Here is a 17,668-nt window from a genome sequence, read left to right on the forward strand (position 1 = left end):
AGCACATGCTATCAGTCCAGCTAATATTTTTTATTTTTTGTAGAGACAGGGTCTGACTATGTTGCCCAGGCTGGTCTTGAACTCCTGGCCTCAAGTGATCCTCCCACTTCGGCCTCCCAAAGTGCTGGGATTACTGGTGTTAGCCACTGCCCCCAGCCTTAGGTAGTTGCTTTTTATATTCTGTCCAGTTTTTAGTTGCAGTCAGCCTGAGAGAGAGGCTGTAATGAGCTTACTTCATCCTACCAGAAGAAGAAGCTTTTCTGTAGTTTTAATTTACATTTCTCTATGCGTAAGCTTGAGGTTGAACATCTTTTTCATATGTTTAATGGCCATTTTCATAGCTTTTTCTGTGAATTGTCTATTTATCTCTTTTTCCCATTTTCCTACTATCTTTAGTCTTTCCTTAATTTTGAAAAGTTTATATTTTAAAGATATTAATTTTTAAAATCTCTTGACATGCAAAAGCAACATTTTTTTTAATAAGGTTAGAATTATCCATTTTATTTTATTGTATCTTTTTTTTTTTTTTTTTTTCGAGACAGAGCCCTGCTGTCTCACCCAGGCTGGAGTGCAGTGGCATGATCTGGGCTCACTGCAACCTCAGCCTCCTGGGCTCAAGCAGTTCTCCTGCCTCAGCCTCCTTAGTAGCTGGGATTACAGGTACACACCACTGCACCTGGCTTCTTTTTATATTTTTAGTAAAGACGGGGTTTCACCATGTTGGCCAGGCTGGTCTTGAACTCCTGACCTCAAGTGATCCACCAGTCTAGGCCTCCCAAAGTGCTGGGGGGTTACAGGCATGAGGCACCCAGCCACTATTGTTTCTAAATTTTGAGTCATAACAAACCTTTTCTACAACCAAGTTAATAATGTAATTCTGCCATGTTTTCTTCTAGTACTTGAACGGTTTATTTTTTACATATGGATCCCAGATCCCCTTGGAGTTTATTCTTGTGTATTTCACTATAAGATATGGATCTGATTTTATCATTTTTCCAAATGGCGAATCAGTTGTTAACCATTTTTGTTCTGGTGATGTGAGATACCACCTCTTTTATGTGTTAAACTTCCACGTGTACTTGGGTTTATTTCTAGGCTTTATATTTCACTGATCCGCCTGTCTATACAGTACCATACTTTTAATCCTAAAGACTCTAGTACATGTTAGTATCTAATAGTACTTTGCAGCTAATTTTCCCCATGTTTTTCTGTGTGTTCTACATTTTTGTTTATCCAAGTGAATGTTTTTTGTTTTTTGGGTTTTTTTTTTTTTTTTTTTGAGATGGAGTTTCGCTCTTGTTACCCAGGCTGGAGTGCAAGGGAGCGATCCGGCTCACCGCAACCTCCGCCTCCTGGGTTCAGGCAATTCTCCTGCCTCAGCCTCCTGAGTAGCTGGGATTACAGGCACGCACCACCATGCCCAGCTAGTTTTTTGTATTTTTAGTAGAGACGGGGTTTCACCATGTTGACCAGGATGGTCTCGATCTCTTGACCTCGTGATCCACCCGCCTCGGCCTCCCAAAGTGCTGGGATTACAGGTGTGAGCCACCGCACCCGGCCCCAAGTGAATGTTAATATCAACTTCTCTAACTTCATAAAGAAACTTGCTGGTGTTTCTGTTGGGTTTGTATTAAATTTATGAACTAACTTGGGGAGAAGAGACATCTTTATGTTGGTGTTGAATTGTCTTAACCAAGAACAAAGGATCGTTTTTCCTTTGTTCAAATCTACTTTTGTGTCTTCTAGAATTTTAACATTTTCTTGTAGGGTTTTCATATTCATTTGTTAAAGTTATTCTTAAATATTTTATCTTCTTTGGCATAAATGGGATTTTCTCTAACTGGTTATTATTTTTGTATAAATAATATTGTGCTCATTATTATATACAAATAACATAGACACTATTGAATTCTCTGTTAGTTTTATATCCTGCTACCAATTGAAGTTTTTTTATTATTTGAGTCTGTTTTATTGTTGATTTTCTAGGGCTTCCCATGTATACAATCATATAATCTGGAAGATAGTTTTGTTTTCTTTTCCTAGAGATGGGGTCTTGCTGTGTTGCCCAGGCTGGAGTACAGTGACTATTTGCAGGTGTGATCATAGTAAACTGTAGCCTCAAACTCCTGAGCTCAAGCAGTCCTCCTGCCTCAGCCTCCCAAGTAGCTAGGACTACAGGCATGTACCACTGTACCCAGCAGGAAGATAATTTAATGTCTTCTTTTCCAATTATAAGCCTCTACTTAATTTTTCTTATCTAATTGCTTTGGCTTAAACTGCCACTACGATGTTGAACGGTAGTAGAGATAGTGGGCATTCTAATCTTAGTGTGAATGTCTCTAATATTTCTTTATAAAATGATATGTTGGATTTAGGACCAAGGGGGATATATGTGTCTATTTAACTCATCTCTAAGAAATGCATCAATTTCTGTTTGTTTATGTATTTTAATAAAAAATAGGCCTTGCATATTGTCAAAGGCTTTTTCAGCATCTGTGGAGATAATTACATGCTTTTTCTCTTTATATCTAGTAATATGGTATATGGCATTCATAAATTCCCTGTTGGAACCAACCTTGCATTTCTAGGATAAATTCCACTTGGTCATTGTATATTAATGTGATATTGGATTCTGGTTACTAATATTTTACTTGCTACTTTTGTATGATAGTCATAACTGGTATTGGTCTATACTTCTCATCAGAGCTTTAAAGATATCTCATAAACTCTGGTATGTAGTATTTTTCATTTCTAAAATATTTTTGTGGTTTCAGTTATCCTATTTCACCTAAAAGTTGTTTTAAAATTTCTATTTGATAAGATCTTTTTTAAAAATTGTATTAATTTCTAGTTTAATTCCACTGTGGTCATAGAATTTTATTTACAAATATTTCTTCTTTATGAAACTTACTGATATTTCTTTGTGACCCAATACATAGTCAGGTGTTATACATGTCCCATGTAGCCTTGAGAAGAAGATGTAGGCTCTGTTATGAGAGTGTAAAGTTCCATTGTAGATCTGTAGTGTCCACCTCATTGGATGTATTGTTTGTATCTTCTATCTGCTTACTTATTGTCCACATGATCTGACTTGTACTAAGAATAGTATGTCACAGCCAGGCATAGTGGCTGATGCCTGTAATCCCAGCACTTTGGGAGGCTAGGGTGGGTGAATCACCTGAGGTCAGGAGTTTGAGACCAGCCTAGCCAATGTGGTGAAACCCATCTCTACTAAAAATACAAAAATTAGGCCGGGCGTGGTGGCTCACGCCTGTAATCTCAGCACTTTGGGAGGCTGAGGCAGGCAGATCACAAGGTTGAGAGATTGAGACCATCCTGGCCAACATGGTGAAACCCCGTCTCTACTAAAATACAAAAATTAGCTGGATGTGGTGGTGCACGCCGGTAGTCTCAGCTACTTCGGAGGCTGAGGCAGGCAAATTGCTTGAACCTGGGAGGCGGAGGTTGCAGTGAGCCGAGATTGCACCACTGCACTCCAGCCTGGTGCCTAGCAACGGAGCAAGACTCTGCCTCAAACAAACAAACAAACAAACAAACAAACAAAATTAGGCAGGCGATATAGTGCATGCCTGTAGTCCCAGCTACTTGGGAGGCTGAGGCACAAGAATTGCTTGAACCAGGGAGGCAGAGGTTGCAGTGAACAGCGACCATGTCACTGCACTCCAGCATGGTCAACAGAGCAAGACTCTGTCTCAAAAAAAAAAAAAAAAAAAAAAAAAGAATAGTATGTCACATCATTCTCCAATCATTAGTAGGTTTCTTTCTGTGACTCTGCATCTCCTGTAGTTTTTGCTCTGCTATACCGCGCATAGACATTAAAAACTAGTATGTATGTGTGTGTGTGTAGATATAGAGAGAAATACATTTTTTTAAAAAATTGGGTCTCAGTCTTTCACTCAGGCTGTAATGCAGTGTTGTGATCATGGCTCACTGCAGCCTTGAACTCTTGAACTCCTGGGCTCAAGCAATTCCCTTTTTTCAGCATCCCAAGTAGCTGGGACTATACTACTGTGCTCAGCTAGTTGTTGTTTTTTTTTTTTTTTGAGAGATGGAGATGGACTGTGTTGCTCAGGCTGGTCTTGAACTCCTGGCCTCAAGTAATCCTCCCACCTCAGCCTCCCAAAGTGTTGGGACTACCCGCGTGAGCCCACCACACCTTGCCATAAACCGTTAAATTTTGTAAATTGCAATGAAGAATTCAAAACTATCTGTCTTTGTCAAGTCTAATGCTTTTTGGCCAGAATTCAACTTTACTATTAGTACTTCAACCCCTACTTTCTTATTGTATCTGTCTGCCCTGTATACGTTTTTGCCTATCTCTAATTGTAGCCTTTCAGAATTACTTTGTGTTACACTCTTTTTCTTATTGAGTGACATATTCTGAGTCAAGGAGTAAATTATGAGAGTGAATCTTTTTCTTACTGAGTGACTTTTTTGAGTCAAGGAGTAAATTCAGACAATGAATCCTTTAACAGATATGTGCTGTGAACATTTTATTTCTGTCTATAGCTTCATTTTTTACTCCGTTCATGTCTCTTTTTTTTTTGAGACCAAGTTTCACTCTTGTTACCCAGGCTGGAGTGCAACGGCGCCATCTCAGCTCACTACAACCTCTGCCTCCTGGGTTCAAGCAATTCTCCTGCCTCAGCCTCCCACGTAGCTGGGACTACAGGCATGTGTCACCATGCCCAGCTAATTTTTGTATTTTCAGTAAAGATGGGGTTTCACCGTGTTCACCAGGATGGTCTCGATCTCTTGACCTCGTGATCCACCCACCTCGGCCTCCCAAAATGCTGGGATTACAGGCGTGAGCCACCGCGCCCGGCCCCTTCATGTCTCTTGATGAGAATTACGACTTTGAGCTTCATCCGTGTAAGACTGGAGTTGATTCATTTTCAGTTCTGTGGAGTATTGTATCATGTGAGTTTACCCAATGTGTTCCTTTCTGCAGTTGCTAGCCATTTGAGTTGTTTTTGGTTTTTATTATTATGAACAATACTACTAGGAACATTCTGTGTGAGTCTCTTTGTCAGACTTGTGAGAATTTCTTCAGGGTGTTTATCTAGGAGTAGGGTTGCTGAGTCATACGGTGTGCAAGATGGGACCAGATTGTTTTCCACAGTGGTCGTTTCAGTGTGTGCTCCCTCTAGCATGGTAGAGGGTTCCAGTTGTCCTGTGTCTTCGTCAACATTTGACAGACTGTTTAAGTTTTTGCTGATCTGATGAGAGTGTAATTATATCGCATTGTAGTTTTGACAGGCATTCCCAAGATTATTAATTAGGTTAAACATCTCTGCGTATATTTATCGGACATTTACGTTGCTTGTGAAATATGTGTTCAAGTCTTTTGCTTATTTTTCTTTTGGTGTTTGCTTTTGTGTTCTGTTGACCTCTGAGTTCTTTAGATATTCTGGATACAAGTCCAGTGTGGACTTGTCTTTCTCCACCCCTCTAGCATGCTTTTATGGTTTTAAATCTACAAAAAGCTGCAAGTGTAGTCAAATAAATATCTGCGCACCTTCCCCTATGCTTGCCAGTTGTTAGCGTTTTGCCACATTTGTGCTGCTTGTCTGCCTGTATATTCATATGTATATAGGTAGACATTAAGAGAGAAAATTTTTTGGAAACATTTGAAAACAGATTGTAGACATTATAGCATTTCACCCCTAAATACTTTAGGATGTATCTCTTAGGAATAAAGACATTCTACGTAAAATACTGTTATCCTTCCCGAGAAAATTAATAACTCCCCATTATCTACAGTCCATATTCAGATTACCCCCAAAGGTCCCCCAGATGTCCCTGATAGCTCCCCCCACACCCCCGCTTTTTTAAAAATCTAGGATCTGAGAGCCAGGATTAAGGTTCACGTGTTATGTTTGCTCATCATGCCCCTTTGGTCTCTTAATGTGGAAGTTACCTGGCTTTTTCCCCTGGTTCTTTCTCTTGATGTTGACCTTTTCGGCGAGTCCAAGCTAGGGTCCCATAACCTGGATGTGTCTGATTGTTTCCTTATGGCTGGATTCAGGTTGAGCATTGTTGGCATGAGTGCACGAGGATGGTGCCATATCTATGGCATCGCATCAGGAGATAACCAACGCCAGTTTGTTCATTATGGGCAGTGCCAGCTTTTCTCAGTGGTGAAAGTGGTGACAGCCAGATGTCTCCACTGAAGACACACATTTTCCTTTTGTGATCAGCAAACAGTCTGGAGCGTAAGACACATCCCCTGTTTCCCAACCACCTCTCACCAGGTTGGATCCTTTTTCAGATCTGTGTGATGATGTTTCATCTTCCTTGCCCTCTACTTGTAGTTGCAGTTCCTTCTTTGTTTCTTTAAGAGCATTAAGCATCCCTGCCTTATATACCTGAGTGCTCTGCTCTGTGGGTCTAGTTCTGTTTTCTGTTGCCTCTGATGACTGTCACTCACGGTGCCATGCTTCCTTTTTGCTTTTTGTGATTTTTGACTACAACCCTGCCGTTCTTAGGATTTTTTCTTTCTTTTCTTTTTTTTTTTTTTTGAGACAGAGTGTCGCTCTTGTTACCCAGGCTGGAGTGCAATGGCACAATCTCGGCTCACTGCAACCTCCGCCTCCTGGGTTCAAGCAATTCTCCTGCCTCAGCCTCCTGAGTAGCTGGGACTACAGGCACGCGCCACCATGCCCAGCTAATTTTTTGTATTTTTAGTAGAGACGGGGTTTCATCACGTTGACCAGGATGGTCTCGATCTCTCGACCTCATGATCCACCCGCCTCGGCCTCCCAAAGTGCTGGGATTACAGGCTTGAGCCACCGCGCCCGGCCAGGATTTTTTCTAAAGTGAATTCTTTAAGGCCTGGGTTGAAGGCGGATTCCTTCTGAGAAGACAGACTGAAGTGTGGGGGATCTCCCAAGGTGGTGTGAGTTAGGGCTGGATCCTGAGGACTTTTTTTTTTTTCTGGTACCCATGGGTGCAGGTTTAGTGCTGGCTCAGCCTAACACTGACCATCTAGCTACTGGGGTTCTCCTAGGAGATTAGCCACCATAGGAGGGTCCTAAGCTTTGTCTTTTGTCACCCCAGAGGCCATCAGAACTGGAAATCCAGGTCACTAGTGTAGCAAGTGCCCTCAAGGCAGGCTTCGTAGGCCTCCTGACGTTGCACTTTTACTTAGCGTTTGGCCTCTGGCAGTTCAGACTTTATTTATTTACTTTTTGGCCAATTTAGTGATGCATTTAATATTTTGTTTTTTATTTTTATCTTTTGCAGAGACAAGGTCTTGCTCTATTGCCCAGGCTGGGGTGTGATCGTGCCACAGTTCCTCACTGTAGCCTGGAACTCTTGGGCTCTAGTGATTCTCCCAACTCAGCCTCCAGAGTAGCTGGACTTACAGGCACCTACTACCACGCCTGGCTAATTTATTTTTATTTTTTGTAGAGATGGGGTCTGACTATGTTGCCCTGGCTGGTCTTGAACTTCCAGCCTAAAGCAATCCTCCTGCCTTGGCCTCCCAAAGTGCTGGGATTACAGGCCTGAGCCACTGTGCCCGGTTGTGTTCAACAAAAAAAAATTTTTAAGATAATTATTTATTTAATTTTATTTATTTATTTATTTATTTATTTATTTATTTTTGAGACGGAGTTTCGCTCTTGTTACCCAGGCTGGAGTGCAATGGCACGATCTCGGCTCACTGCAACCTCCGCCTCCTGGCTTCAGGCAATTCTCCTGCCTCAGCCTCCTGAGTAGCTGGGATTACAGGCACGCACCACCATGCCCAGCTAATTTTTTGTATTTTTAGTAGAGACGGGGTTTCACCATGTTGGCCAGGATGGTCTTGATCTCTTGACCTTGTGATCCACCCGCCTCGGCCTCCCAAAGTGCTGGGATTACAGGCTTGAGCCACCGCGCCCGGCTTAATTTTATTTATTTGAGATGGGGTCTTGCCCTGTCCCCCAGGCTGGAGTGCAGTGGTGCAATTGTGACTCATTGCAGCCTTGACCTCCTGGGCTCAAGCCATCTTCCCACCCCAGCCTCCCGAGTAGCTGGGACTACAGGTATGCACCACCACACCTGGCTAATTTATTTTTATTTTTTTTCGTAGAGACAAGGTCTCCCTATGTTGCCCAGGCTGATCTTGACCTCCTGGGCTCAAGCAATCTTCCCACCTTGGCTTCCCAAAGTGCTGGGATTATAGACATGAGCCACCATGCCCGGCCTTTTAAAAAACTTCTATCAACTTCTTTAGTTGTTTTTGGGGAGAGGGCCACCCAGGGTGTCCGTCCTGCTGTAAAGGGGTGCGGACCTCATCTTCAGTCTTGCTGGTTATGGGCTAGAGCTTCCCCAGGGGATTCTGGAGCTAGTTACGTGGCCTTGTGTAACATATGCATCGGGCCGGAGGGTCCTGTATGAGGCACTTCCAGCAGCCTGTGTGGCCTGTCCTTGTGCCGTCACATGCCCAATGGGACAGGCGGGACCTGGTGGGCCGGGGCAGGCAGGGGTGGAGCCAGCGGCCCCTCTCTGGGTGGTGGCTCCCCACGTTGGCTCACTTCTTGGTACTCTTTGCTGATTTCCACAAAAGGGCTAGGGGACCGAGCACAGGACTCTGCAGCCTGAGGGCAGGGCAGGGATCCAGGCTGAGCTGAGGTCTTCTGGCGTGAACCCCCAGGAGCCCAAGAATGTCTTGAATAGGGACCTGTGGTCTTTGGGCTCCAGCCACTGCCCGAGCCCTGCTTCATCTGTGGGGACAGCCCCTGCAGGTGTGGGCAGGTTTGCATCAGTGGGACATTTGCAAGTCTGCCCCCGCCTCCCTTAAGTGGGGTGTCCATGGACCTCTATGCCGGCTGCATCTGCCCACTGGTCCCCACACCCAGAGGAGCGCTCTGGACCCCCTCAGTGGGGAGAGCCCTGGGGCCTGCCGAGCTGCCTCAGCAGGGGCACAAACAGGCAGATGCTGTAGTCGTCCATGTGTGCCCTGGGGCTTTCAGGGGTGTTTCTGGCTTCTCTTGGAATGGTTATTAGAGTTACACAAATTGCGTCCGACTGTCTTTCATTTTTCAAAGAATGTGGCTCGCTTTGACATCTGGAAGAGCAGGCAGAAGGCGAAGTTGTGCTCTGTGGATGAAGTTTCCTGTTCCTTTGCCTCTGGGAGGACAGGGCCGGGGCTGGGCCGGGGCCACTGGGAGGATGGCTGGGTGCCCATGGGCCTTGCGCAAAGGCGGCCTCCGCTCCACAGCCGGGGGCCAGGCGAGATAGGAGAACGTGATGATTCTCAATTAGATTAATAAAGAATAATTAGATGTCATAAATCAAGCAATCCTAGGATATTGTCATGGGAAAAATATGTAGCTAGAATTAATTAGTTTTCAAATAAAGCGTTTATTTTAATTGCTTGAAATGATGGAGCCCTTAATTGCCGATGCATCATTTTGGCCTGTGTGTTTTGGTTGTTGGAACAACGTGACGGGTTTGTTCGCTGAAGTTCTGGGGAAACAATGGAAGAGAACTTGATTTCATCATCGGAGAATGAGCCTTCTGCCGGTGAGGTTCTGGAAACTCCTGCCAGGCCCCAGGCAGGTGGCAAGTGGGGGCCGGGCTTCGGCTGGCACCGCCCGAGGCCTCCGTGCTGTCCGTGTGCGCGATTGTCTGTGCTGTGTGTGCATGTGTGTGCACATGCATGAGTGCCTGTGCCTGAGTGTGAGGCTGTGCGTGTATGAGTATATAGGTGTGAGTGTGTGCCTGTGTTTGCCTGTATGTGAGCATGTGTATATGTGCATGAGTGTGTGTGCCTGTGTGTGCACATGTATGAGTACCTGTGTCTGAGTGCGTGTGTATGAGTAGGTGTGAGTGTGTGCCTGTGTGTGCATGTGTGTGAGCGTGTGTGTGCATATGTGTGTGTGCATGTGCATGTGCATGTGTGTGTGCACATGAGTGTGTGAGCGAGTGTGTGAGCATGTGTTTACACATGTATGAGTGCCTGCGCCTGAGTGTGAATCTGCATGTGTATGAGTATATAGGTGTGAGCATGTGCCTGTGTGTGTGCATTTGTGTGTGAGCGTGTGTGTGCATATGGGTGTGTGAATGTGTGCATATGAGTGTGTGTGCATGTGTGTGCATGAGTGTGTGAGCATGTGTGTGCATGTGCGCGTGCCTGAGTATGTGAGCGTGTGTGCATGCATATGCGTGTGAGTGTGTGTGCATGTGTGTTTGCATGAGTGAGCATGTGTGTGTGCATATGAGTGTGTGAACGTGTGTGTGCATGAGTGTGTGAGCATGTGTGTGTGGGTGTGCATGTGTGTCCCATGCATGGGTTTTGCATGTGTGTATGTGTGTACCTTGTGCGTGTGTGTGCCTGTGTGTATGTGTGTGCATAGTGTGTATACAGTGTGTCTGTGCCTGGACCGCACAGGGAGCCTGTGTAGTGGTGCGCCGTCAGGCTCTGCTGCCTGGACTGGCGTCACTGGGAGGACCCTTCATTCTGGACTCAGTGGTTTCCTGCTAGGTGGAGGTGCTTTTGCTGAGTCTGCATTCTTTGGCTTCCCTTGGAACTGGGGCCCTGCCTCCCTGTCCCCGTGGCTAGCCTGCATTTCTTACCTGGCAGGCATAGCACAGGCAGGCGGTGGCTTCTGAGAACTGTCCTCCAGGCCAGCCCACTGAGCGCAGCTGTCCCAGCCCCTGTCCAGCCGACTCTTCAGGAGGCTTTCCCGTCACAGGCTGGAGCAGGGGCCATGGGTCTTGGGAGCACTGTGGGGTCAGGTCTTTCCGCCTGCCCTGGAAGCTACCCTCAAGTTTGGGCACGATCAGTTGGCTTTTGGTCACAGGTGAGTGAGGCTGAAACCCCACTCATCCCCCTCAAAAAAGAAAAGGAAAAATGGGACTTGGTAGTTAGTAAAGCACATCCCAGGGAACTCTGCATTGCCTTCGGAACCCCTCGAGAGGCAGGATTGGGAGGTAGTGGCCGCCCGAGGTCTCTCGCCAGGCAGGGTGGACCTGCGCCTGGAGTCGCTGCCCAGCCCCTCCTAGGCCTCCTTCCCTCCCCAGTGCAGCCCGCGAGGCCCTGGCCGCTGCCTACCCTCCACTCTGCAGGACGCCTTGGCAGGGACATTTCTCAGGTGTTTTGAACCTTTGCCCCAGCTGGGCTGCTGCTGCCCCTCCCGAAGAGAGTAAGGAGCGGGACAGTGTGTGTGGAGGGGAGGGGCAGGGCTTGCAGCTGAAGGGGCACCTGGGACAGCCGCCTCCAGACGGCCATGGCACTCCTGCCTCTGCACCTGCGTCCCACCCAGCCCCTTCTGGAAGAGTTCTTCCCGCCTCCCCTGCCCCCGTCATTACTGCCCCCAGTCCCTCTGCTGGCTGTGGCTGCCATGAGCCATCCTCTCTCCCCTGTGTCAGGCTGCAGGCAGCTGGGCCGGGGCCTGTCCCACTGTCCCAGAACCCAGTGGAAGAGGCCTCTTGTGACAGGCTGCCCCAGCCACCCCGCGGTCTGCTCCTGGCCTTTCCCTCTGGACCCTCAGCCCAGCTCAGGGCCTGCAGGGATACAGACGTGCGGCTGGTTGCTTCTGGCTCCAGGGTCACCCCACAGAGCAGCCAGCTGTGGGGCTGAGGTGGGGTGAGAGGCCCTCCAGGTCTGAGTTGTTGGGTGGGCTCAGTAGGGATCCAGGAAGCCTCTCTGGGTGGGTGGTGGCCTGGCGGACCCCCCCCAACAGGCCCAGTGGTCTGGGGAGCAGGGCTCCCAAGGAGCCGCATGGGGACTCTGCCCCGGCCACTCTGCCCTTCAGTGGTGCCACAAGGCCCTAGAGTACTTCAGGCCTCAGCACCAGGGGCCTGGCACAGCTCAGTGACTATTCTTTGCCTCAGTTTCCCCAAGAGTAAAAGGGGTGCTGCTGCCTCACAGGGTGGTGATAGCAGGTAGAAATTGTGGCGAGGCAGGCCCAGGGTCCAGCAGATGTGAGGGGAAGGCTCCTCCTGGCAGCCACCCTGGGACCCCACATGCTTCCTTCTCCTCAATCCCTGAGCTGGCCTGGGCACAGGTGGCAGCAGGGAAGAGAGAAGGGAGACTCGATTTGTCCATGGGAAGGGAGGGTGGCTCCCAAGAGAGACACTGGAGTGAGGCCCAGACAGAGGGCAGGACTCAGCCCAGCCCAGCGGCAGGACCTGCAGTCCCAGCATGCAGATGGCCAGAGTGGGAACGCACCGGTGTGGCCGCTGGGATTCGGGGAGCCGGACGGCACAGCCAGTGGTGGACAGGAAGCCCTGGAGGCCAGGGTGGCCAAGGGAATGTTGGAGGCCGCTGGGCCCACCCAGGGCTGGCTTAGGTGGGGCCCAATTGGGTGCACCAGTGAGGTGCAGAGGCCAACGGGCACGGCGCAGGGAGGGCTGGCATCCACGGGGCTCCCAGCTTCCCCAGCAGTGGGGGGAAGGGTGAGCTCTGTGCTCTCTGTTGGGTTCACTGCTGTGCAGGGAACTGGTGCCCCCCATTTGTCAATGTCTGGGGAGCAGGGTGCCTCTCCCAGAGGGGCAGAGGCCAGGAACACTGAGCAGGGTCAGTGTCTGAAGCACCCCTGTGCCTGAGCAGTCTTCCTAGAGGATGGAGTAGGGATGCAGTCACTCACACGGCCTCCTTTGGTGCCCAGGTGACGGCATCCTGCCCAGCATGGCGGCCCCCTGCCCACTGCCACCACCAGACCCCCAGTTTGTCCTCCGAGGCACCCAGTCGCCAGTGCACGCACTGCACTTCTGTGAAGGAGGCCAAGCTCAGGGGCATCCGCTCCTCTTCTCAGGGTGAGTAGCTGCAACCCCAGCCCCAGGCTGCCCAGGGACAAGTCAGGAGGTTGTGCGCTAGCAAGGAGCCGGCACTCATTTGACGGTGCTGGCCAAGGGGTATGGGCTGCCCATCACCCAGCCTTGCTGAACTTTCAGCACCCACAAGACAGACATACTATCCCTTAGGGGAGGCAGGGATACGCACACTCTTTGTTACAGATGCTGGAGCAGGTGAGACCACCCAGCGTGCATTACTGTGAAATGGCTCCCCCCACTTCCCGATAAGCAGATCTGCCTGAGTTACCCTCAGACGCCCCTGAGGGTCCCCACTGCCCTCTCTGGGAGAGGAGTGCTTTGTCAGTTTGGCCCTTAGTTCATATTTAGAGCTTAGATGGAGGCTCTTCAGCTCTCCCAGCCTAGATGCCCACATCCTGCCATATGGCCTCCAGGCTGGCCCCAGAGCATTCAGCACACCCTGCTGTCCCCTAACGCCCTGCTTGGCTTGTCTGAAACAGGTCTCAGAGTGGCCTGGTGCACATCTGGAGCCTGCAGATGCGGAGAGCACTCGCCACCCTGGATGGCCACGGGGGCCAGTGTGTGACCTGGCTGCAGACGCTGCCCCAGGGGCACCAGCTCCTCAGGTGGGTCTCCGAGGTATGGGAGCCAGGCGTGGCCTTTGGGGGAGCCAGGAACTCGCTGACAGAGGCCCTCATGCCCCCCACCGAGTGGCAGAATGGGGTGGGGGAACCAGAAGGGGCGAGCAGAGGGTCTGCGGCAATGGCAGGATGTGCAGGACCAGCCCCTCGTCACGGGGAGGCAGGCAGGTCGGCCTCTGCATTACCACCATCGCCACTGGGCCCTTCGTGCTCCGAGCTGGAGCCAGGAGGTGCCGCCTGAGGAGGCTGGCGCTCCAGGGGCTGCTGACATCTCCGGTGAGCCCAGGCACAAGCTGGTGGGAGGGTCTTCACGAGAGCACTGGGTCATGGCTCGGGAGACGGTGCAGGGGTGAGGGTGTTGCTGAGGGGAGGGGAATGGGATGAAGTAGGCTCGGAGACGCAGGCGGCAGTCCCAAGGAGGGCCTCCCCACCCGCTGCCCATGCTGCCTGAGCCGTGTGACGTGAGCATGGCAGGTCACACATGGTGCCGGTAGAGGCCCGGGGAGCTGGGAGTTCTGGCAGCTGAGCCCTGGCCTTGTGTCCCTTCACTAGGTTGTGACAATGCATCTGACTCTTCCCAAGGGGCCCCGGCCTCTGATGTTGCCCTACATACGGCTCTGTGGCCAGCAAGGTGGTGGCTGAGTGGCCAGGGGCGGGATGTGGGGCTTGGGCGTGTAGTGCCGTCCCACTGCGGCATGCTTCCACTTGTCGGAAGTGGGCGTGGTAGTGAGGGCCGTCTCCCCACCCAGTCCACCCTGCAGCGTCTCCTGGGGTTTCTGTCCGTGCAGCCTCCAACCCCAGGGCCTTCAGCTCACGTGTGTGTTCTGTCCCCTACACATCACTTGGGCATCACTTGTCCAGACTGTGCCACAGCAGGAAAGGACCACAGAGGTAGCCTGTCCCCGTCGGTACTCAGACGCCACTGTTCTAGCCTCGGCTTAGTGTAAGGGCAGGTTTCTGGGTGCCCCCACGGTTCACGAGCCCTTAGCCCATCCCAAGACAGTGTGACCCTGCCCTTAGTGACTGCTGTGCTATCTGGTCAGGTACGTGCTGGGAAGTCCCTAGTGATGGGGATGGCTGTGTCCCCATTGCAGGGTCAACCTGTGCCTTCAGCAGAGCTCGCCCTGGCCTGGGGTCCCAATTGAGTCCAGGCCCCTCCTCAGAGGAGCCTGTGCCTCCATCCCGTGGGCCCAGGTTTCACTGTCACCACAGCCCCTCTGCAGCTTGGCGTGACATGACCATGGCACCATCCTCCTGCATGGGTGGCAGAGCCTCATCCGAAGGTCACCCTGCTCACAGGGCCCCCACTCCACATGCTGGTATAGCTGCTGGGTGATCAGGAGGTGGCAGGGTAAGAAGAGGGCCTGGCACTCCTAGTGGGGAGGACCCCACGTTCCAAGGCCGTGGAGGGCCTATGAGTGTGGTGAGGGACAGTGGGGCTGGGTGCTGGGCAGCTGGCAGCAGAGCAGGCAGGGGCAGCCCCCGGGGGTTAGCCCAGGACAGGTTCTGACTCCACTCCCACGATGTCATGGAGGTGATGGGGCTGGGACACCAGGCCAGAGGTGGACCAGCAAGCATCAGGCAGGAGCAGGCTCGTGAGGGGCTTCCCTGCTTCCCATGGGGAGTAGGAGGGACAGGGCATGGCAGGTCAGGGAAGGCCTGCCGGGGGGTGACAACATGTCCTCCTTTGGGCTGCCTGGCTGCTGGAGCAAGCTATTGTCCTTGATTACAGTGACATCTGCCCCTGTGTGGGGATCACTGTCACCAGCCCAGGAATCCTGAGTGTGGGCCTGCTGTTGTCCCGAGATTTGCTGTGCTTCCTACCTGGAGAACTCCATGCCACCGCCGTCACGGCCCAGAACAGAAGGACTTGGTTCCTGGGATGTGGCACTGTGGAGTCCAGTCCCTGGAGAATGAGGCCTGTCTGGCCCCCACCAGTCTGCAAAACATGTCTGTGCCAGACTCATGCGGTGCCTACCACCTGGGAGACAGCCGCAGGCAGCAGAGGCACCAGGGATGTCCTAGAAAGCAGAGGCCCTGGGCCCGTGTGTTCGCGGAAGCCTGTGTGGTCAGCCTGCGTCCTGGCCAAGCAAGCCCAGATGCCCCACCGCTGGTGCAGGGGCCTCAGTGTGGGTTTGGTCTTTGGTTGTCAGAGTAGACTTCATTTCCAGAACCCACCAAGCCATGTACACCAGGAGCTGCTGTTTGTAAGTGTCCTCTGAGCCTTCAGCCACGGGGTAGCCCTTGGTGGTCCCTTGCATAGGGGCCTCGTGGTACTAGGCTGCCCTGCAGACAGGAGCTATGCCAGGCCTGGTGGGCAGTCTGGGAGCTGGGGTTTGAGGGCGCCTCCCCTTCCTGCTGGGATGGTGCTGCAGTGGCTGATTCCCGGGCAGAGCCAGTCCCAGGTCAGGGGGTCTGTGGACGGAGACCGCAGGTGTGGAGTGCCAGGTGCGTTTGCACTGTACTGGAGCCTTCGGGCCGCCACCCCGTCTGCGCTCAGCTGTGTTTGGAAGCCAAGTCTCTCCAAGTGGCCCTTGAAGGGAGTGGTGGCTTTCATGTCAATGGGAGGTGGGAGGACACCCTCAGCCTCTTGCATGCCAGGGACACACCTGTGCCCTCGACAGCCACCTCGGCAGGGTTTTTTTTTGAAGTATTTTTTCTTGCGAAGTATAATGTACTCACCGAAGAGTGTAAGACAAGTGCCCAGAGTGTTGTATTGTGGCTGCGTGAGCACCTGAGCAACCACCTCCCGGTCAGGAAGTAGAGTGCAGGGGCCCCAAGCCTCTGAACCCCTGAGCTGCTGCCACCCGGTCTCCCCGGAGCTGGTGTCCCCCGCCCCAGGAGGCAGCCCCTCACGCCTCGTTTTTGCTTTATTTCTGAATGTATGTCTTTTAAAAGCATCGTTTTATCTTCTTTTTGTTTTGAAAGGGTGGAGACATAAGGAATAGCTTCTGTGTGTGATTCTGTCACTCAGGTTATCTCCCTGTGTGGCTTTAGCTGCAGTCAGCTGTCGCTTTTTTTTTTGAGATGGAGTCTTGCTCTGGCACCAGGCTGGAGCACAATGGCACAGTCTTGGCTCACTGCAACCTCTGCCTCCCAGGTTCAAGCGATTCTTCTCCCTCAGCCTCCCGAGTAGCTGGGACTACAGGTGCGTGCCAAACACCCAGCTAATTTTTGATTTTTTTGAGTAGGGACAATGTTTCACCATGTTGGCCTGGATGGTCTCGATCTCTTGACCTCATGATCCATCCACCTCGGCCTCCCAAAGTGCTGGGATTACAGGCGTGAGCCATGGTGCCCGGCCTAGCTGTCACTTTTTCTGCGTGCCATTCCACTGGGCGTGTGGCCACGTTACTTGCCCATGCTCCTGTTGGTGGAGATCTGGGTGCCCCATTGGAGCTGACATGACGCAGATGCTAGGAACACTCCTGCCCGGTCTCCCAATGCCCAGGTGCACAGTGTCTGCGGGTTGGAGCCCCGTACCCAGAGGTGGGACATTTGCACTACAGCATGTGTGTGCTGTGGACTTAACTGAGGACGCCAGGTCCCTGCTCGTGGGGTGCCAGCCTGCACTTCCCACTAGGCAGGATCTCCCTGCCCTCTGCTGTTTGCGGGCCATAGGCGCATCTGAGCACTGATCTCTCAGTGACAGGGCCCTCTTCTGTGTGTGTGTTGGCCACTTGGATACACAATCTCTTAGATGCCTCATAGGTCTGTTGCCCTTTTCTCTGCTGGACTGACTTCCTTTTTCTTGCTGATGTGTGGGCCTTCTTTCTGCATTGCAAATGTGATGGGTATGTTTATGTCACAACTGATTTCTCCGACATGGTGGCTTGCATTCTTGCCTCTCCTAATGGTGTCTTTTTGTTTTGTTTTGTTTTTTGAGATGGAGTTTCACTCTTGTTGTTCAGGCTGGAGTGCCATGGCATGATCTTGGCTTACTGCAACCTCCGCCTCCGGGTTCAAGCGATTCGCCTGCCTCAGCCTCCTGAGTAGCTGAGATTATAGGCACCCACCACCATGCCCAGCGAATTTTTTGTATTTTTATAGAGACAAGGTTTCACCATGTTGGCCAGGCTGGTCTCGAACTCCTGACCACAGGTGATCTGCTCACCTTAGCCTCCCAAAGTGCTGGGATTATAGGCGTGAGCCACCATGCCCGGCCCCCAATGGTGTCGTCAGTGAACAGAGGTTACTCATTTTAATGGAGTCGATTCGAGTCTGCCTAGCTTTCGCCTTACGGGGAGTGCCTTAGTGTC

General features: G+C 51.1%; 1 protein-coding gene across 1 annotated transcript in view; it reads left to right on the top strand.

Moving 5' to 3' along the window:
• Positions 1 to 17,668, top strand: part of GNB1L (G protein subunit beta 1 like) — a 75,220-nt gene that overhangs the window by 21,977 nt on the left and 35,575 nt on the right. Inside the window, exons 2-3 of the mRNA XM_039462441.2 lie at positions 12,624 to 12,771; positions 13,269 to 13,394. Of these exons, the coding sequence (XP_039318375.2) occupies positions 12,644 to 12,771; positions 13,269 to 13,394 (254 nt within the window). The 5' untranslated portion in view covers positions 12,624 to 12,643. The remainder of the gene's footprint in view (positions 1 to 12,623; positions 12,772 to 13,268; positions 13,395 to 17,668) is intronic.

The sequence above is a fragment of the Saimiri boliviensis genome, chromosome 21 (genome assembly GCF_048565385.1).
Source record: "Saimiri boliviensis isolate mSaiBol1 chromosome 21, mSaiBol1.pri, whole genome shotgun sequence".
In the NCBI taxonomy this organism is placed as follows: Eukaryota; Metazoa; Chordata; class Mammalia; order Primates; family Cebidae; genus Saimiri; species Saimiri boliviensis.